Genomic DNA, 21,408 nt, shown 5'->3' on the forward strand with positions numbered 1-21,408 from the left:
CCTTGCGGTCTCCTGAAACGATGAACAAACTGAGTGCTCGGCTTTGGACCAAGCGAACTCACTCCGACGCTCAAGTCAGTAACTTAGAGAGGTAAGTTGTGGTTACTTGGCGAAGTACGTATTGTAGAGAGATAAGGAAGATATTACCAGATGAATAGTGATTCTTAGGTTTAAATTCTGGATCTCCTCCTCAATGAGAGTTGAGGAGTATTTATAGACTTTCACCTTTTGTCACGTAGTGGCCAAGTGGCCAAGTGGTTAGCAGGTGGAAAGGCTGATCTACCCCTCGGCCGAGGGACCCATGGCAGGCCGGCGGGCCCTGTTGACTTACCGCCGAGGGGTCTTGGATATGAGTTCGCGGATGTGTGCCTCGGTGGCGGTTGCCCACCCGGGACCCAAGAGACAGCCGACAGTGCGTCGGTTAGGGTCGTTCTAAGCCGTTGACTTCTTTGTGGATATCTTTGACCTTGCTCAATATGTTGGTAGTCACGGGTGCGAGAATATGCCCCATCAATTTGCCCCGCCGTAGTCTATGCCGTGGTATGGGCCCGATGTATGTTGAGCGTATATTCTGCGCAAGTGAAAATTTTTTCGCCCGCTTCTTCTATCTCGGCGTGGCTCGCTTAGGCCGTACCATATCCCCATCCACATGGATGTGTAATGGACATCGATGTGGAAAAGAAAGTGGTCTTTGGCCGAGACCGAGGTTGTGAGCGCCGTGTGCTTTTGATTGCCCCGGCCGTGCCGACAAGCTTGGTTGATCATGTGGCGGCGGAGAATGATATTTAGGAATTTGTTGAGGAAGACGAATAGGGAGAGAGATTTGAAGGGGCGTGTTGAAGACGCTTGGTCATGTTGCATTGATTGACGTTCAACTGTTGCAACGATTGACATTCCGTGGTTGCATGTCCGACACGTGTCGTTTCCGATTGGCCGACGTTTCATGGGTCTGTGCCCCGATTGGTCCTTCTTTATGGGCCTTCCCCTATAAATAGGCGATTAATCCCGAAATTGGACATCAATTTCATTTTCTCAAAAATTTTCTTCTTTCTAGCCCTCTTTGACGAAACTTCTCTCTAGCTTTCAGAATCATTACTCCGGCGTGACATTTTTCTTCAAGGTAAACAAATAAATTTTCTCTTTTTAACTCGTAAGTTTTGTTGTAAACATGTCTTCTGCTGGTGCCGGACCTAGTAAGCCTGCGCCGGGGGGTTCCCCGTCGCGTCTTGATGAGGAGGAGATACTAAACGCCATCCCGATAAGGTTATGGGGCCCTAGGTCTCCGTCTCCTGAAGTCGATCCAAAAGCTTTGGAGGGTTGGGAGGATGATGATGTTGATGATGACTATGAGGAAAGGATTCCTTCTGGTGAAGAGAGGCCGCATATCCTGGATCACGGCGAGGCGTGCATGATTGGTCCTGACCGTGCCTGGACCAATAAATTCGCCAGTTGTTCCGGTGGAACTCTTTTCGAGGGTCATTTCTACTTCGGTGAGGGGTACAAAATTGTTATCCCTGGGGAGGGTCAGGCGGTCTGTTGCCCTCCTCCGGGTCATATCGGCGTATATATCAGGCATCTGGAGTATGGGCTCCGGTTTCCTTTGAATAAATACGTCACGGCCATCATCAAAGCTATGAACGTCGCCGTGGCTCAACTGCATCCGTTGGCCATTAGGACGATAGTTGGCTTCGTGTAGCTCTGTCTTTTCAAGGGGGAGGTACCTACAGTTAACTTATTCCGCCGGCTTCATCATCTTCGGGCATCGACCCCCGGTAAGGTGGGGTGGTACGGCGTGCGAGATGGAGCGGGCCCTCTCTCGTTGATAAGCTTTCTTCGCAAGGACCGGAAGGGGCGGTGGGTGTATGTCGAAGTGCCGGATGACTATCCGCTGCCCCGGTCCTTCCAGCACCAAGTTAACTTACGGTGCGAGAGTAAGAGGGAGCGTGAAAAATGGGTCTCCCAGAGTAAGCTCAAGATGGATGCCAGTAGGGTTCCTCTTGGTGCGGACGAGGAGCGGGCGATGCAGCTGTTTGATGCTGAGAAGGGATGGGTGCCCCCGACCCAGATTATTCTTCAGGATGAGCTGCTTTGCCGCGTCGGCCTCATACCGGCCCTCAACCAGGGTGAGTAGGGTCGGTGTGAGGCCCATCTTTGCCTGTTACGCTCCTGTTTTTAGAGCTTTGTTTTACTTCTTTATGTAACTCTTGTCCGGTTTCTTGCGGACCGGTTTGGCCAGGATCTGTCGAGAGGACCTTGAAGAGGTTAGGGCTTGATAAGGACGGGAACGTCGTTGAGCGGCACCCTCAGCCGACGCGCGTGATCGTAGATCGGCTCCCAACGAACTTATGGATAAGCGGTGAAGGCACCTTTGGATCCCGCGGCGGCTCAAGCACGGGTTCTCGGAGGCGTGCAAGAGAAAACCAAAGGCGACATCCAGGTTGGCGACGGCGTCAATCCCAACTCCTCTTCAACACCAACGGCCCGGAAGGAGCATGTGGAGGTCATCGATGTCTCCGAGGAGGTGGTGACCGTTGCGAAGGGCCCTCCTCCTCCGAAGAAGAGAAAAGAGTCACTGCCGCTTCTACCGTTCTTTGGGAAAAGAATGATTCACCCGGTCCTCCATCTAAGAGGGTCCAGACTGGTACGGACCTAACTCGTGGTTCGAGACTTAGCTGGTTCATTATGCATTCCGACGACAGACTCTCGATGTGTCAATGAATGTTGACATGGATGCGCTGTGTGAATTTTTTGTAGATCCGTCGTCGGCAGCCGCCGTTCTTCGAGCGGCAATTAGAGAAGCGACTGAGAAGGCGGGTGATAGGAATGTCACCGTTGACTCCGTACTCGGAAGGTTCCCCCGCCGAGCTTGTGGCGGAGGGTACAAGAATATACAAGAGGTCGGCGAAGTGGACTCAATCGGCCGCTCCTACATTATGGAGAAAGAACAAAGCCATGGCCCAGCCGGGCCACCGATCCAACGGCTTAAGCTTGATCTTTCCGCCGCAAAGGAGAAGCCGGAAGGCTAAGCTTGACCTCCTTGCTGCTCGGAAGCGTGCGGAGGAAGCCGAGAAGCGCCCATCGGCCGAGAGGGCCAAAGTTGAGGTCGCCGATGCCACCTCCGCCCGATTCTTTGGAGGAGGGGACAGGTATAAGGGCGGTTATGACGCCGTTGTTGCCAAGAGGGACAAATGGAAAGATCTGTATTTGTCCCAGTCGGAGGCACATAGGGATACAAGGGATATCCTTGCCCAAAGGGAGAAAGATATTGAGATGCTTCAAACCGAGATCATGCCTAACATGTGCGCTCAATTCCGGGATCAGGCCGAGGAAGCGACTTGGGAGGCAATCAAGAAGCTCATTCCTGAAGGCTCCTTCCCCGTGGGCAAAATTTGAACAGCTTCTTGGATGAGATGGCCGAAGCCGCGGAAAAAGCGGCTGCGGAAAAGGCGGAGGCGGCGAAGGCGGCTCAGATAGCCGAGGCCAAGGCGGCCTACGATGCAAAGGTGAAGGAGGCCCATGAGGAGGCTGAGAGGTTAAAGGCACGTGAACATGACGAGCCTTCCTCTGGGCCGGCCACCGAGGACGATGCTGCTGCTGATGATGCTGCTGCTGCCGATGGAGGGCAGCAACTAGCATAGGGAGACGGGCGGTCGTCACCAGACTCACCCGGCATCTCGGATAGCTGTAGCTGTTCGGGGGCTAACTATTGAGCCTTTCCTCCCTGCCATCTTTTGGCGCTTCAAATTATCATGTCTGTAACCTTTTGCTTTTCTTTTCCCTGTTTTTGTAAAACTTTGGTAGGTTGCGTTTTGGCTTATCCCTATGGGGACGGCCGTCGTTTGCATTCTTCTCGTTTGTAATCTGTTATCATTAATGAAAGTTTGCTTGTTTTGCCTTTGGCTTGGCCGAGGTCTTTTCTTGTCTTCTTGCGTTATTAATTGAGCGCTTTTTCATTTTTACCTTCGGCTTAGCCGAGGCAGCTAGAATGCGTATCTCAACTGCGTTTAACGTCTTTTTCTCGAACATGTTAGCGTGTTGGTCGCTTCATCTTTCACTCTCGGTCTAGCCGAGGCGTCGGATTTGCGCTTCCCAACCGCCGTTGTGAACATGTTAGCGTGTCGACCGTTGTGTCCCCTGCCAGGCCTTCGGTTGACCGAGGCGACTAGGAGTTACGGCGCGACAGCGTATATTGGCGTATCGACCGTTGTGTCCCCCGCCAGGCCTTGGTTGACCGAGGCGACTAGGGGTTCTGGCGCGACAAGCGTTCTTTGGCGTATCGACCGTTGTGTCCCCCGCCAGACCTTCGGTGGGCCGAGGTGACTAGGGGTTACGGCGCGACAGCATTCTTGGGGTGATTTGCCGGCTTGGGCGTGGCGTCTACCTCGATATGACCGCGGAGGGGATAAACACTTTGATGGAAAAATTGGGTGATTCTTCATTAGATGTAAACATGCGTTGGGGTGCCAACAATTGTTTTGGACACCTCCGCCGCTACACAAAGTATTTCTTGAGATTGTCAGTGTTCCAATGGCTCATCAGAGGCACACCCTCCATGTCGGTCAGCCGGTATGTACCCGGCCTCATTTCTTCAACCACTTTGTAGGGACCCTCCCAGTTGGCCGTTAGTTTACCATGAATGTTTCCTTTGTTGGTGGCGGCCGACTTTCTTAGGACTAGATCTCCTACTTTCAAGTCCCTTCTGTGGACTCTTCGGTTGTAAGCTCTTCTCATTCGGTTTTGGTACACCGCCAAGTTGAGACGTGCTGTATCTCGGCTTTCTTCAACCAGGTCTAGGGAGGTTCTTAAGCCTTCCTCATTTTCAACCGGGTTAAAGGTGGCCGTTCGAATGTCGCACCGTTGCTTCAATCGCGGGGGATCGCCGGACCGTAGACTAAGTGGAATGGATGCACCCGTTGCTTCTTTCTCCGTGGTTCGCAGGGACCACGGGACGCCGGGTAGTTCATCGGCCCATCTTCCCTTTAGGTCTTCAACTGTCTTCTTCAAACCGTTGAGGATTGTTTTATTGGCCGCCTCCTTTGTCCATTGCTCTGTGGGTGACAGACGGAGGAGTATGCAAATTTGATACCGAGTTCTTCGGCCCACTCATTATTGTGTCACTCCAAAACTCTCGGCCGTGGTCGAATACCATGACTTGGGGTAACCCAAAACGAGTTATGACATTTTCCAGATTACCTTTTTCTTACGGCCGCCGTCGTCTTTGCAGTCTTGCTACTGCCTTCAACCCATTTGGTGAAGTAGTCAACGGCGACAATCAAGAACTTTCTTCTGCCGGATGCCGTTGGAAATGGCCCTAATAGATCCATCCCCCACTGTGCGAAAGGAAGGGGATTAAATACCGGCTGCAGGTCTCGGGATGGCGCATGTATCACCGGAGCATGCATTTGACAGTTGTTGCACTTTTTGGTCTTGGCTCTGGAATCCGCAAGTATGGTGGGCCAGAAGTAGCCGGCTCGGAGAGCTTTGTGGGCTAGTGTTCTTGTCCCCATGTGATGGTCGCAGATGCCTTCGTGAATCTCTGTCAGTATTAGCTCCGCGTCGGCTGGACCGACGCACTTTAAGAGTGGTCTCATCACGGACCTCCTGTACAATTCCCCTTCAAACACCAAGTACCTTGCTGCGATCCTCTTTATTTTCTGCGAGAGACTGCGGTCCTCCGGTAGTTCACTTGTCAATTTGTATTTCATTATCGGAGTCATCCACGTTGTCTCGGTCTCTATGTTACCCACCATGCCGACGGCCTCGTAATGCTCTTGGAATTTCGATGTCCACCAAAGACGGTTGGTGACATTCTTGATTGTTGAATCGGCGAGTTTTTGAGAGAGCGTCGCTTCGGCTCGGTTGTTCTCGACACTGGGAATGCATTGTATCGAAAAGATTTCAACTTTGAGGTGTCGCTTTTACCCTTTCCGGGTATCTTACCATTCCGTCGTCTCGAGTCTCGTACTCTCCTCTGATTTGATTAGCCACTAAAAGTGAATTTGTTTTCAAAATGATGTGCTCCGCCCCTGCGGCCCTACCCAGCTCGACTCCGGTTATCACCGCCTCGTATTCGGATTCGTTGTTTGAGGTCGAGAAGGTAAATTTCAAGGCGTACTCGAACTCATCCCCGTTTGGGCTGATGATAAGTATCCGGCTCCGAGTTGTTCGTCGTGGAGGACCCGTCGGTGTATACCTCCCATACTCCGAGGTTTTGCTCTTCTTGGTATGTGCATTCGGCCAGGAAATGCGCTGTCTGTCCCTTTATCGAGGGCCTCGGCTTGTCGAATGCCGAAACCGGATAGCTCTACCGCCCATTTGATGAGTCTGCCGGATTGCTCAAATTTTTCCAATGCTTTCTCCAATGGCTGGTCGGTTAGGACCGTCACGGGATGTGCGTCGAAGTAGGGTTTCGATTTCCTTGCGACGACGACAAAGAAAGGTCGCTTTTTCAATCGGCGGGTAATTTCTCTCGGCGGGCAACAATGTATGGTCGACAAAGTAGATTGGGTCTTCTTTGCTTGTCCTCTTCTCTGACGATTACGACACTGACCGTGGCCGAGGTAACTGCTATGTACAGATATAGTGTTTCCCCCAGCATCGGCCTGGACAGGGTTGGGAGAGTCTGAAGATGAGCTTTCAGTTGTTTGAAAGTTGTGCTGTGCTCCTCCCCCCAGCCGAAGTCTTTATTCCCCTTCAACACCTTGAAGAATGGGGTGCTCTTGTCGGCTGACCGAGAGATGAAACGGGCTAGAGCCGCCATCCTCTCGGTCAGCATCATAACCTCTTTTCGATTCCTCGGCTCCGGCAGGTCTAGGATTGCCTGGACTTTGTCTGGATTGGCATCATTTCCCCTGGCGCTGACAAGTACGCCGATGAACTTACCTGCCCGGACACCGAAGTTGCATTTCATTGGGTTGAGTTTCATCTTGTATTTCCTTAGTGAACAAAATGTCTCGTGTAAATCGGCTAAGTGCTCGCTGTCGGACTTGCTTTTTACAATAGCATCGTCGACGTAAGCCTCGATGTTTCGCCCTTTTTTATTTTGGAACACTTTGTCCACCAGTCTTGTGTAAGTTGCACCGGCGTTCTTTAAACCAAACGACATCATTTTGTACATGTATGTGCCGTTGGCAGTGATGAATGCGCATTTAGGCATGTCTTCCTCGGCCATGAACACCTGATGATACCTTGAGAAGGCGTCCAGCAGGCTCAGCATAGTGTAGCCTGCCGTCGCGTCGATTAAACTATCTATTCGAGGCAAGGGATAGCAATCTTTGGGGCATGCTTTATTAAGATTGGTAAAATCCACGCACATCCTCCATGCCCCCGATGATTTCCTCACTATTACAACATTGGCTAACCACTCAGGATAGGTACAAGGCATGATAAAGCCCGCCGCCAGTAATTTATCTACCTCGGTTTTTATGGTCTCATCCTTCTCGGCTGAGAAGTTCCTCATCCTTTGCTTGACAGGGCGAGCGGTGGGGAGTACGTTTAGCTTGTGAACAATTACCTCCCGGCTTACGCCTGGCATCTCGGCCGCTGAGTAGGCGAAGACGTCTTTGTTCTTCCTCAGCAGGTCTAGGAGGGCGGCTCTGAATTTTGGCTCCAGGTTAACACCGATAGTTACGGTGCGGCCTGGGTCAATCTCCACCTCTTCGGTCTCCGCTCCTTCGACCATGCCGACGGTGGTATCCATGCGCTCGCCCTCCTGTCGCAAGGATGGGCTCTTCCCTTTCTCTGACTTCTTCGCCACTTTGAAGGATTGCATGTTGCACCCTCTGGCGGACACTTGAACATTGACCACTTCGTCTTTTTCGTTCTTTGAGACGAGCTTATGCGCCTCCCCCGGTCCGAGACATACATCAATGTCAGAGCCCGGATGGACATTCTTCGCACCGGCCTCGCTCAGGGTGACTCGGCCTATGAGAACGTTGTAGGCGGACGAGCCGTCAATGACCACGAACTCAGACATAACGTTCTTGGCCGCACTTCCCTCGCCGAACCTCACCGGCAGCCTGATCGACCCAAGGGGTACCAGGCCGGCCCCAGAAAAGTTGTACAACGGGTTGGTGCAGGGGCTCAAGTTTTCAACCTTCAGACCGAGGTTGAGAAAGCATTCGCTGTACATAATGTTTGTGTAGGCGCCTGTGTCAATCAGGCACCTCTTCACCAGATGGTTGGCTATGTCCAAATGGACTACGAGTGGGTCGCTGTGAGGGGCGATGACTCCCTCGTAGTCCTTCTTCCCAATAGTTATATCGGGGATGTTGGAAGCGGGAGTATTTTGTGTTGGGCACAAAGTTGATGGCCTGATACATCTCGTTCAGGTGCCGTTTGTGCCCATGAGCGGACCCACCGTTCTCGTTGCCCCCGATGACAACATGGATTACTCCTATCCGTTCGAAGACGGATTTCTTATCTGAACCGCCGGCATCAGTCTTTTGGCCTTTGGCAACATACTTGCCGAGGCTCCCCTTCCGGATTAGTTCCTCGATGGCATTCTTCAGATGCCGTCAGTTGTCAGTAAGGTGACCGGTGTGGCCGTGGTACTCACAGTACTGGCTCGTGTCACCGTCACTCCTCGGCCTGGGAGGCCTCTCCCACTTCTGACCCTCGTTCTTGCTCAGGGCGAAGACCTCGGCGGCAGACACGACCAGGGGGGTGTGATCATTGTACCGCTTCTGGCGGTTCATTCCCGAACTCCCCCCGGCGTCCGCCGAGTTCTGTTTCCTGGTGGACCTGTCAGACCGTGACCTATTATTGTCACGGCGTCTTTCATCCGGGCTGTCCTCCCGGCGGCTTTTTCTTTCTGAGTGCTCGGCCTCGCTGGGGCCTACCCAGGTTTTGTGGTAGTCCTCCACCTTAATGGCTTGATCGGCCATTTTCCTGACGGAGTCTAGTCTCTGGCCGCCGCACTTGATGAGCTCATTCTTTAGGTCCCCTCTTGGGAGGCCTTTCATCAGCGCGAAGGCCGCCAGTTCGCTATTCAGCTCACGAATCTGCTGAACCTTGGCGTCGAACCTCTTCACATAACTTCGGAGAGACTCGCCTCCCTCCTGTCTAATAGTCAGGAGGTCCGAGGTCTCAACGGCCCTCCTCTTGTTGCAAGAATACTGGGCTAGGAATGTGTCCTTTAGGTCGGCGTAACAGTACACCGACCCGTCGGGTAGCCCCTTGTACCAACTTTGTGCCATCCCATGCAGTGTCGTTGGGAAGACTCGGCAACAAACCTCATCGGGTTGCTCCCATACCGACATGTGAGACTCTTAAGCCTCAACGTGGTCGGTTGGGTCGCCCTCTCCTTTGTATGCTATGGGTGGCAACTTTAGCTTAGTCGGCACCGGGGTATCTAGGACGTAGGCGCTGAGGGGCTGTCTGACCACGTGTCGAACGACACGCGGCGATCGGCTCCTCTCATCCCTAGTCCGGCTCCTCTCCCCGTGGCGGGAAGGGCTTTTTCTCCGACTCTGGTGAGTCGGGCTTCTTCTCCGACTCTGGCGAGTCGGACTTCTTTGGGGGACGCCTCGTCGGTGCTGCGGCGACGCCATCCTCCCGCGAGTGCGGGAAGGACTCAGGTCTACCACTAGCATCCTGGGCTCCCCCGGCGTCTTGACAGGGCCAGCTTCTTCCAGTGCTCCGTTCAAGTCTCTTGGAGTTACATTCTGGGCCCTGGTCTCCTGGACGGGTTCCGCCGCTCTTGTCGGTGTGACAGTGTGAGCCGCCGTGCTACCAATGAGGTCCAGGAGTAGCTTCAGTTTTGCCACATCAACCACATGTCCCATGATGGTGACCTGGTTGGCGGGCAGCGGCATATCTTGTTCCTTTGGCGTCCCGTTCGTCGTATCAGTGATACGGCCGGTGGGAGACTGCCCGATTTCTGAGTTGTGGAATGTCTCGTCTTGGTAGAATTCGTTTTCCACCAACACCTTCTCTGGTTGTTTCGACATCTTCTTAGCTTTTTGGGTGGGTTTTTTTTTTTTTTTTTTTTTTTTTTTTTTTTTTGGGAATGAATGTGACTAGCTTCTAGTATCTTCCCCACAGACGGCGCCAATTGTTCCGGGTATAATTTCCAGAGCAGTTATTTGTTACCACCCGTGCTTGTAGAATGACGTCTTTGGTTGAATCCTCCTTGCGGTCTCCTGAAACGATGAACAAACTGAGGGCTCGGCTTTGGACTGAGCGAACTCACTCCGACGCTCAAGTCAGTAACTTAGAGAGGTAAGTTGTGGTTACTTGGCGAAGTACGTATTGTAGAGAGATAAGGAAGATATTACCAGATGAATAGTGATTCTTAGGTTAAATTCTGGATCTCCTCCTCAATGAGAGTTGAGGAGTATTTATAGACTTTCACCTTTTGTCACGTAGTGGCCAAGTGGTTAGCAGGTGGAAAGACTGATCTACCCCTCGGCCGATGGACCCATGGCAGGCCGGCGGGCCCTGTTGACTCACCGCCGAGGGGTCTTGGATATGAGTTCGCGGATGTGTGCCTCGGCTGGCCGATTGCCCAATGGGACCCAAGAGACAGCCGACAGTCGTCGGTTAAAGTCGTCTAAGCCGTTGACTTGCTGTGGATATCTTTGACCTTGCTCAATATGTTGACTGGTCAGCGGGTGCAGAATATGCCCCATCAATAAAGGTTCATCTAGAGTTACAAATTATTAGTAACATTTTAAAAGCAGTCATATTTAACGATAAAATAGCCTTAAAAATCCATATTATTGTTTCAGACGAAAATAGCACTCCATTAAACAGTGGACGGTTGTTGGTTGATGTGATCAAACATATATTATTAGGATGAGAGAACAAGATTCATGGTAACATGTCCTCTTACAACAATTTTGTTAAATACACAAAAGCAAGATAAGAAGTCATGTTCAATGTAACAAATTTTGTATGTACCATAAAAATGAGCTCATTTCCTCTCCATTTCCTCAAAAGAAATGGAGAGGCAAGTACCTATTAATGGCCCGGATCGTATCTTGATATCATCTAACGGTTCTAAATTTACGCATAAAAATAAAGGAAAATGAGGGTGAGAGAAGAAATTATTATTTAAGGGGATTGTGAGAGGAAATGGAGAGAAAGGAAATGGAGAGGATCCATTTCCCATAAAAATATACTTTGTATTGAGCAATTTTTATTTAGATATACATACATGTACCAAAATTAGATCATAAATAGCATCCCTCATTTATTGTAATAATCGAAATCTGTGACATTTTCAATAATGTTATTACTATAAGGTTTTTTTATACTCTAGTTTATACTCTTATTAATTACATTAATCAAATTCTGATATGTCCCATTTTGTATCCTATGCATGTCCTAGTATCTTCCGCATGTGACACGTCATCAATTTAATATAAATTACCGTGATTCTTATTATTTAGACATGTGTCACAAGATAAAGATAATGAGATATAGTAAGTATGAACATAGAAGTGATACAGATAATCTGAACTCGTAATTGTAAGCCATCCCATAATGTGAACCGGCTTTAATAAGACCATAACTTTAAAAAAAAATGTCATCCCTAGGACTATTTATGAGAAAAAAATTGATCTTCCTTTTGCACCCCAAATGAAGCCATAAATACATGGCTATTATTATGTCAAACCACACATTTCTTATAGAGATTAAAGCCTTATGATTGTTCTAAAATTTAGACAATGTTATGCTCTTAATTTCAAACTCTTTCCAACCTCTCCTTCATTATTTATTTGCTAAATTTCTCCGTTATTTTCTCAAATCTTTAAATTTAAACTTTATAAAAGCATCAAACCTACATTATCATTCCTAAGATTGTTCCTCAAATTATCACAAGAGCAACAAGTATTCCCTCTATCCCTGCTTGCAGGGAAGAGGTGAAGAAAAGGCTCAAACAATCTCTCATTGTACTCGGTTTAATTTCAATTTCGATTCATAATTATGAACAAGGGCGAATTTGACAATGTTAATCACAACAAACCCCCATCCTCCAAAGGCAAGGGGTCCGCAAATATTTTTAAGGTGGCATTACACCTGCTAAGGAAAAGGAAGGGCGGACTTAAAAATAACAGTAAGTCCAAGTCCACCCTTCCTACATCCACCAACACCGCTTTCAATAAAATAATTGGGTCAGTTGGACCCCTTTATCTCCAGAGCGGTGTTGTGGATGAAATGTGCCAATCACCACCCCCATTAGCAACTAAATCACTTTTCACCCCTGAAAGCGTGTTGGATCAGGAGGGGGTGGTGATGTCTCCTACTAGATACGGGGCATCTCCATGCCACTCTGTGGGCTCCACCTCGAGGTGCTCGTTATCAAGATCATCTTCCCTAGGAGGGATGACAAGCAAATATGCATCAGCTCAAAGTTTGTATGACCTTGATAACCATGATGATGATGTTATTGATGAAGAGAATGATGATGATGATGATGGAGATGCTTATTATGATGGTCTTGTAGGGGATGAGTTGATTGATGTTAAGGCTGAATTATTCATTGCTAATTTTTATCAACAAATGCGGCTTCAAGATTAAATTAAGAAGAGAGATTAGATAGAATGAGGATGCAATGATTGGGTATCATTATCATGCATGCATGCACGTCATTTACTTTCAGTTCCAATTATTTATTTACCTTTTAATTAAAAGATAAATAAATAAACGGGACAAAAGAAGTATATTATGCATGCATAAGAATTATGATTGGTTTGATCAAAGGGGAAATTGGCATGCATAAGAAGTTATTAAATATACTCATAGTAAGACAAGCTAAAGGAAATAATATTATAGATGGAATAATATATGGCGTACGCAATTCTACATACATTAGTTTATTTACCGTGCAATATTTAATTAATATACTTGTATACTTTTATTTGGGAACGATAAACTTCAGCAATTGTTTAGAATTTTTGTTTCATTATTGTATAACATTTTTAGGATTGCGGGATGCTGTGTAATTTTTTGAAATGATTAATGGAATAAAAATTAGTGTAGTAATTTGCGTGTTGGTATTTTTGTAGATTTTATTTTTGAGACATTTTTTGTTATGAAAATAGGGAGGAAGTTTCTAGTGAAATAGTATTATTCTCATTAACCACGTTCGATGTGCCGCTGTCCGTTTGCACGGTATTTTCACTTAATCTCATACTGGTAACTTAAGTAAGTTATCAGATTCATTTGAACACAGTTCACTTAATCTCATGCTCGTAACTAAATTAAGTTATCAGATTCATTTAAACATAGTTGATATTCAACCGTGATTATAGTCAAGTTGAATCCTTAAATAATAATGAGTATGCGTGTGTAGTATACGCTCACATAAGCATTTACTGTTTTTCAAACAAGTGAAAAGTAAAATATTCGCTAGGGTAAGAATTTTGCCTAACTATAAAAGTGGACTACTGGTTATTTTTCATGGTCGGGATAAAATGTAGATCATAAATCATAACCGGCCATTTCTTTGTGACAATGACCTTTTTATTTACGAATCATTCATAAAATCATGACCCTTTTCATTATTGTATAACTTTCTTTGGATTGCGTGCGTTGTATAGTTTGTGAAATGATTTGTGGAATAAAAATTAGTGTAACCTGGAAAATTGGTTAATCGGATCGGATTTGGGTCGGGCCGGGTCGGGTCGAGTCATTTTCGGATAAGCTATAATTATCAAGTTACTAGTTTTAATCCCGTGCAAAAATTGCACGGGGTTACTTATTAAACAATTGTTATTATTAAATTATGAATGAAGAAAATGTAGAAATATGAATTTCAAATATACAAAATTATAAGTAAGAATATCAATCGACAATATTGAATATAGTAAGGACAATAACATTAATACAGTTGTTATTATATGAGATGGTTTTACACGGTGAGACGATTTCGTTGTATATAAAAACAACTTACTTATTAGTATTAGACAGTGGCGGACCCAGTTAATTGCGGGATTTTTTTTTTTATAAAAGCAGTGAAAATCAAGTGCCTATATTATTTCCGCCTATTATGTATCATTAATGTGAAGTCGCTTAGTTGGTAGTGCAACTGTCACTTAGGCGTGAGGTTGCGTGTTCAATTCCTCTCAGCCTCCATTCCCCCTCCCTTTGTTCCCATGTTTTTTATTTGGTGTAAATCACTGACTACAGCTTTCCTTTGTTTTTTTTCCGAGGAAATTCGATTTCTTTTTTAATTTGGTGTAAATCCTCAATCTTCAAACTCTAACTTCTAAATTCCCTCTACCCATTTTTTTAAAATTAATTTAGATTGTTAGTTTCAAATTCTCTTTTATTGATTTGTTTTATGAATTTTTTTTAACTTTTGTTTTGATTGTTTGTGAATTTTCATTGTGAATTATGTATTATATAATATATAATATTACGTTTCATTTTTTAGATTAATAAAAGTAGAAAAATACAATAACTTAAAAGTTTTATTTTTAATCCATAAAAAAAAAACACACGCATAAAAACCCTTAATAGTTAGTACTCACAAGCTAGAGAAAAAAAATACACCATTTTCATTAATTTAAAAAACTCAATAGTTTAAAAGACGATTTTTAACTTTTAGGATGATTTCAAATCCTTATCATTGGTAAAAAAAATTGGCAAGATGTTTACTATGTAATGACAATGATGCAGTTGAATCATTTTTTTTATGTTGTCCGAAGTTTTTCGTTTTTTCAAGTGTGCACTCCCATTCTTAAACTCCTGGGTCCGCCACTGATATTAGATAAATAGTTTATTTGTAGAAATAAACCGTCTCACAGGGTGATCCGTCTTACTCTATAATTCGTGTCAATCTAAATAGGTTGAATAACAAACTGTTGGCTCAAAATCTAAATATGATTAAAATAGGCTTAAACAACCTCAAACTAACCCATTAAAATCCCAGTACATATCGCCAAAGCCGCCACCTTCACCTAATAGTAGTAAATCAGTAATGCTAACCTAACATACTTCACACGCCTCTTTCTCCCTCGCTCTCTCTCATCAAACACACCGTCACCAGTCACCGTCATTATATCACTCCCTCAAACTCATTCTCTCACTTCTGTCTCAACTTTATCTCTCGTAAATCTCATGGATTCATAGTCCCTATAACTTCTCTCTATAATCCTCATTCTTTAAACAATATATCATCTCCTTACTCGATAATGTTTACCTAATTGTCAATGTCTCTCACTATCATCCATGTTGGTTTCATTTTTTGTTCATGTTTCTGTGATTTTTTTCTATTCAATTTCTCATAGATCTGATGGTTATTTTTCTAAAAGTTGATTTTTTATTTTTTTATAAATTATAAAATTATTAGTGAATATCATAGATCTAATGAGTATTATTTTTTTAAATAAAATTACTCAATATAAGTAAGTATGTGTTTTTAAATAATATTCTTTTTACTTTATTTCGTTGCCTATATTATGTTTAAATTATTTTTTTCATTTATTTAAAACTTATTTTTGTTAATTTTAAAAAAATCCCATATTTTGAATGTAATCTTCCCCTTTTTTGAAGTTTCTTTATTTTATTTTTTTTGACAAAACAATAGAGTATTTCTAAGAACGGAAATCAAATCTATTAAATTTAAATGACTTGGATATTTTCTGAAGAATATTTATCAATTAAATTCCTAAATCTTATTTTTTATATAAGTTTTTTATGGTTTAATGGCATATTTTTCCTATACTGAATTACAGGATTTTTAAAGAGAATTTTTTGAAATAAATTGTTAAATTTAGTTTTCGGATTTTTTTGAAAATTTTAAAACAATTTTTTAAAAAAAACATAAGTAATTTTTAGATGTTAAATATTTGTTATAACTTTCTTGAGATCATTTAAAAGAATTAGATTATATTAATTCAAATTAGATTAGCTTAGATTATACGGAGTATTAATACATTGATTTTATTATCAAAATAACGTTTAAAATAAACTCAAAATCGTTTTCTTCGGAGTAATTTTTGAGATTTGAATTGAGTGGAGGAGATGAGAGGAGAGAGGGTAATTAAATGGTGTATAGAACATGGTGGGTCCTATATTGGCCAAATTTCTAAAAAATTTCAGCCAATGAGAAGCCTTGAAAGAACCTAGCTTTTATACTAGGTAGATTTGTGGATAATAATCAGTTTACAACAATAAACATTCAGATCGGATTTTACTATGTTGAGTCAATTCGGATTCGGGTCAAGTTCAGGTGGTCAGGTTCAAGTCGATTATTCAGGTCGGGCCATTTTTATCAGGTCAAGGAATTTACGTGTTCGCTTTTTTGCAACTTTTATTTTGAGATGATTATTTACTGTTGTGAAAATTGGGAGGAAGTAATTTGCAAGGGAACATCTAAATCACCGCAAATTCTCATTATAGACAGACACTATCCGTCTATAGCTATAGACGGATAGTGTTCCTCTCACCAATGAAAATGGGTAGTGCAAGTGGGTGGGAAATGAATACCCCACTTGCACTACCCACTTTTATTTGTGAGAAGGACACTATCCGTTTATGCTATAGACGGATAGTATCCGTCTTTAATAAGACAGACTGGTAAATCACATTCCGACATTATATTTTTCGAGTGTGTTGTTATCAGGTTATTTAAAAGAAATAAAATAAAAAGGGTTGTTGACGACAAGTTACAACGAACACTCCCGTGAACGCGCGAAAATATCGAAGAATCCGCCATTGAAATTAAGGTTTGGAAGATATGTCTGGAACCCTAAATCTCATCTCTACCTACGTTCAAGGTACCCTTTTCAATCCATTTCCCTCGCTTTTTCATCCCTATTTTTGTTTCAAATTTGTACATTTTTCGATTCAATTCACATCATTTCTCTGTAATTTACCACCCAAATATTCTCATATTATGTGAATTTGAATTTTACTCTAAATTTTTAATGATTCAACGCTAAATTACATAGAAATTAATCTCATTTTAAGTTTATTATCTAATTTGTTTTGTTAATTATTCCAATTTCTGTTATTTATAGCATATTATGGGTGGTATTTGATAATTAAGATTAATCAAATTGTTGGAATTTTGTCAAATGAGTGAGTGAGGAATCAATTAGGTAGCTCTTACCTTAGTGGGAACTCATTATTTGAGCTAAAAAAAGTTGTTTTCTGTGTTAATTTTGGTGTTTTAGAAGCTATGGGTTATGCACACCAAGTGTTTGTAGAAATAACAGTGTTGTGTGTCGACTCTAGACCTCGAAGGGTTTCGTAAGTTTCTTTGATAGTCGTAGAAGCAAGTGGGAAATTTAAGGTTGTTTATACTTAGTGTTGTATAGTAATGGACCTCGAAGGGTGTGTTTGGATTGAGTGATTTGGAGGGAAAAGAAAGGGAGGGAGAGTATGGGATTTAAACTCCCTTGTTTGGATAGCAAATAAGGGTGGAGGGAAATGGAGGGGGAGAGATTTGGAGGGATACATTTTCCCTCCTCCAAGGCATATCAAAATCTCTCCACAATAGGCAAGATTTGGAAGGAAATTGTATCCAAACACCTACTCTCCATTTGCCCTCCCCTTCCCTTACCTCTCTTTCTCTTCCCTCCTTCCCCCTCCCCTCCCTTTCCCTCCACTTTTGTTATCCAAACACACCCGAAGGGTTTCGTAAGTGGTGTTGTGTAAAACGGTTTTACACTTAAGTTTAAGTTACAGTAAAATCATCCATGAAAGAACTATGTAGGCCTTGATTGTAAAACCGCCTTATAGAAGATTTTGTGTTATGTTTGAGTTGTATGCTTGTATTGACCTATGTAGGAGTATTGAATTAGAGATGGGGTTTTACATGTATTTCATTTCTAGATTGTTTTTCGACTTGTACCGTTTGTTTGGATGGAAGGATATGGAGGGAAAGAGAGCTCTAAGGAACGCTTTCCCTTATAGCTAATTGCGTCGGAGGGAAAGGAAATTAGGTCGGAGAGAAATGAAGGATTTTGTTTTAGCTTGAGGGAGTAAAACATATGCTTCCCTGTTGAATCTCTCAAACAGTCCAGCCTAATTGATAACCAAACAAAGGAATTTATCCCCTAACCTTCACCTATCCAATTCCTTCAAGCAAACTAGGGGTTACTATGAGTGTCCGTGTATTTTACGTTAATGTTGCCAGTCAGTGCATCTTGTATGTTATCGTATGTAAAATATTAAAATGTACTCTTGTGGGTTTGTGAAATTACTCTTGCTGGAGTTACTGATATTTACTTTCTCACTTTGGGACTTGAAATATGCAACTGAGGGTATTTACTGAAATATTAGATGGCTACATACATGTTGAGGAAATAACCGTTCAAAAGTCGCAACTTGTTCTGCAACTCTGTCAATAACGTCAATGAATTGATACTTGTATAGGTGCAGTGGTTCATGTTTTGTAACCCTTTCTTTTGTAGAGTCCGTATGATTGTTTCACTTATCTTTTGGTCTTCCATTTGGTAGGCTATGGACCATCTGAGACCAGCACGATCCCCTGCTTTAGGGTTTCAGGAAAACCAGGCTCCATATGTTCAGGTGCTGGAAGTGTATTTAAATCATGTCAAGTGAAAATAATAAATGCAAAGCGTTCTTTGAAGCACACGCCGTTTGTCTGCAAGGCAGGCTCCAATAGTCAGAGAAGAAACCCGGATTTTCCACGGAACCGAAATATATACTCTCGAAATAGAAATAGATATAATGAAGAGAGAGACAACTCTGAGAATAGTCATCTAGGTGAATCTGAGTTCGTATCCACAAAAAATGGGCCAATACTTTCTCTGTCTAACAGTCCACAGTCCAATTCCACTGTTGCTCCTGGACAAAAAGAAAAGGAGATTGTCGAACTTTTTCGGAAGGTTCAAGCTAAACTTCGTGAAAGATCGACTATGAAAGAAGAGAAGAAGCTTGATACTGTGAGAGGACAAAACAAAGAGAGTGAAACCGTTGATTCTCTCCTTAAGCTTCTGAGAAAACATTCATCCGAGCAAGGTCAAAGAAAAGTCAACGGTGGAAATACCAGTGAATTCAGAGTTGACCGCCCTAGTAAAGTTAATGGTAGGAAAAGCTATGGGGATGAGAGTAGGAGTTTTTCAAGCCCCACTAGGGTTGTTAAGGAAGTGTCTGAAGAAGCCCCGAAACCTTCTTTTGGCAGGCCAGTTTCAAATTTCAGCCGTAGGTCTCCGGTTCCTAAGGTTAGATTTGAGCCCATTGTCTCTACTGAGTTAAGCCATGATTCTGTGGTTCAGCCTGAACTAGATGTAAACACAAACGGGTCTTATTATGAACCAGTCCCTGACTTTGAGTCTGAGTCTGAGTCGGAGTTGGAGTCTTATGTGGATCCAATTTTGGATATTGCATCCGGGTTAGAGGTAGTGCAAGAAGAAGAAGTAGAAGAAGCGGAAGCGGAAGAGGAAGGGGAAGAGGAAGAGGAAGAGGAAGAAGAAGTGTACTCGGAAATTGGGTCTGTGGGTGAAGGTGACTTATTAGAGGCGGAAGTAGATGCTTATGATGAAAAAGATGTACAAAAGAAATATCATGAAGTCAAAGATTTGAATGGTATGAAGCTAGTGGAACTGAGGGCACTTGCAAAATCCCGAGGTATGAAGGGTTTTTCCAAGTTGAAGAAGTCTGAGTTAATTGGATTGCTTAGTGATGATTCTGGTATACCTTAGTGACTTAAGAACGAAATTACCGAAAGTTAAAGACTAAAGAGAGTTAACCGGAAATTTTCCGTTTGGTTCTTACAATTTTTTTGTTAAATCAATGAAAAGGTTGTCTTTGCCTCTTTGGTTGAATGCAAATCTGCAATGAATGTTTACTAGAATAGGTATAAAGTTGACAGTTTCTGAGGTTATGTTTTAGATTATTCTTGTGAAAGTTTTGAATTCTGTAAAACTGTTGTTTAAATGGTAGTATCTTTTTTGCTTACTGAACAAAATGATTGAAGACTTGCTGATATTTTTCTGGTGTTGATTCATCCCATTTAGTTGCATTTGCAGGGTACTTATATGAGTAATGATGTTCACTTGCTTATAATGCACTGATTTGGATAATGTCCATCAATACAAATAGTTCTATTTTGAATCGAACCCCTAACAAAGCGAAAATAACCGGAAGTTACCTTAGTGATGATTCTGGTATACCTTAGTGACTTAATGCACTGATTTGAAAGTGATGATTCTGGTATACCTTAGTGACTTAAGGACGAAATTACCGGAAGTTAAAGAGAGTTAACCTGTAATTTTCCGTTTGGTTCTTACAATTTTTTTTTGTTAAATCAATGAAAAGGTTGTCTTTGCCTCTTTGGTTGATCACTTGATCACCTGCAACTGCAAATCTGCAATGGATGTTAAAAAGTCTGTTTTATACAAATGAAAACAAAATGGAATAAATCTTTTACAAAGTCTTTAATTAAAACTTGACTCGAAAATCCATTCTTCAAGAATATAAAATAAGTAAAGGCTAAAGCTATTTCTCTTCAAAATGAGAAATAATAATACAATTAACAAATTATTTAGGGTATTATAATCTTACCCCTTAAAAGAACTTCGTCCCGAAATTCGAGTTTAGAAAATATTAACGCTATAACATTTGAGAGATACTCCTATTACATAAAGGGCGTAGAATGCGCTAATACTCATTCGGCTTATCAATTTGAATAATGGTGAGCGTTTCTTATATTTTGCATTCTGCTTACCTAATAAGAGTCTTTCTTTATTATTATAGATAGTCAAGATAGACACGGAGTATAAGATAAGGGTAAGGGTATTGTCGTCAATAAAAATGAAATTAAGTGACAAAAATTCAAATTGAAGTCGATTGTCAACCGGATTTAAAGTTTTGGCTGTAATTTATCATTAGAAATAAAATTCTGGATATAATTTGCAAAAAAAAAAATTATATAAGACTGTAATTTGCAAAAAATTATATTACATTTCATTACCATCCGTGCAGTACACGGTTTTAAAAGCTAGTAATATTAAAGCTAGTAATATTTAAATCTGTACTTGGACTGGCCGGGGGTGCCGAGCTCTCATGGTCAGACCCGGGCCAGGCCGGGCTAGGATATGCTTGACTCGGACCGGGACCCGAGGCGGACCAAGGGCGGGTCGGGCTGGCAGGCCTTACCAATTTTTTTTATTTGCTAAAATGTCGGGCCGGGCTGAAATTTTAGCACTCGGACCAGGCCCGAGCGAACGACGGGCCAAGGCCAAGCCGGATCGGGCCAAGTTGCATAAAATAACGGGCCAAATCTAGTAATATTACATTCCATTACCTCCCGTTGACTAAATCCTAGACATTAACCGACGGACAATTCACTATATATATACTAGTATAATATAAGGTTTTTGTTTTATGCTTCTTTGAACCTTCTCCAACGGTCACAAAAAAATTCGCTTCCTCCTTCGTCTTCTACCCTTCTTCTACGATATCTCTGGTTTTCGCCATAGCCAT

At 43.2% G+C, this 21,408-nt stretch overlaps 1 protein-coding gene across 1 annotated transcript; it reads left to right on the forward strand.

Annotated features, from left to right (window-relative positions):
• The first annotated feature begins 16,579 nt into the window (after positions 1–16,579).
• On the forward strand, positions 16,580–19,922 carry LOC141652478 (rho-N domain-containing protein 1, chloroplastic-like). Its single transcript, XM_074459978.1, has 2 exons — positions 16,580–16,730; positions 18,418–19,922. The coding sequence occupies exons 1-2, from the start codon at positions 16,691–16,693 to the stop codon at positions 19,623–19,625; spliced, it is 1,248 nt and encodes a 415-aa protein (XP_074316079.1). The 5' UTR covers positions 16,580–16,690; the 3' UTR covers positions 19,626–19,922.
• The last annotated feature ends 1,486 nt before the right edge of the window (positions 19,923–21,408 follow it).

This window comes from Silene latifolia, chromosome 4, assembly GCF_048544455.1.
Source record: "Silene latifolia isolate original U9 population chromosome 4, ASM4854445v1, whole genome shotgun sequence".
Lineage (NCBI taxonomy): Eukaryota > Viridiplantae > Streptophyta > Magnoliopsida > Caryophyllales > Caryophyllaceae > Silene > Silene latifolia.

Excerpts from the sequence above, each read along its gene's own strand:
- LOC141652478 (XM_074459978.1), top strand. The coding sequence starts at position 16,691 with ATGTCTGGAACCCTAAATCTCATCTCTACCTACGTTCAAG. Across the intron at positions 16,731-18,417 it reads CATCTCTACCTACGTTCAAG|GCTATGGACCATCTGAGACC; the intron begins GTACCCTTTTCA and ends TCCATTTGGTAG.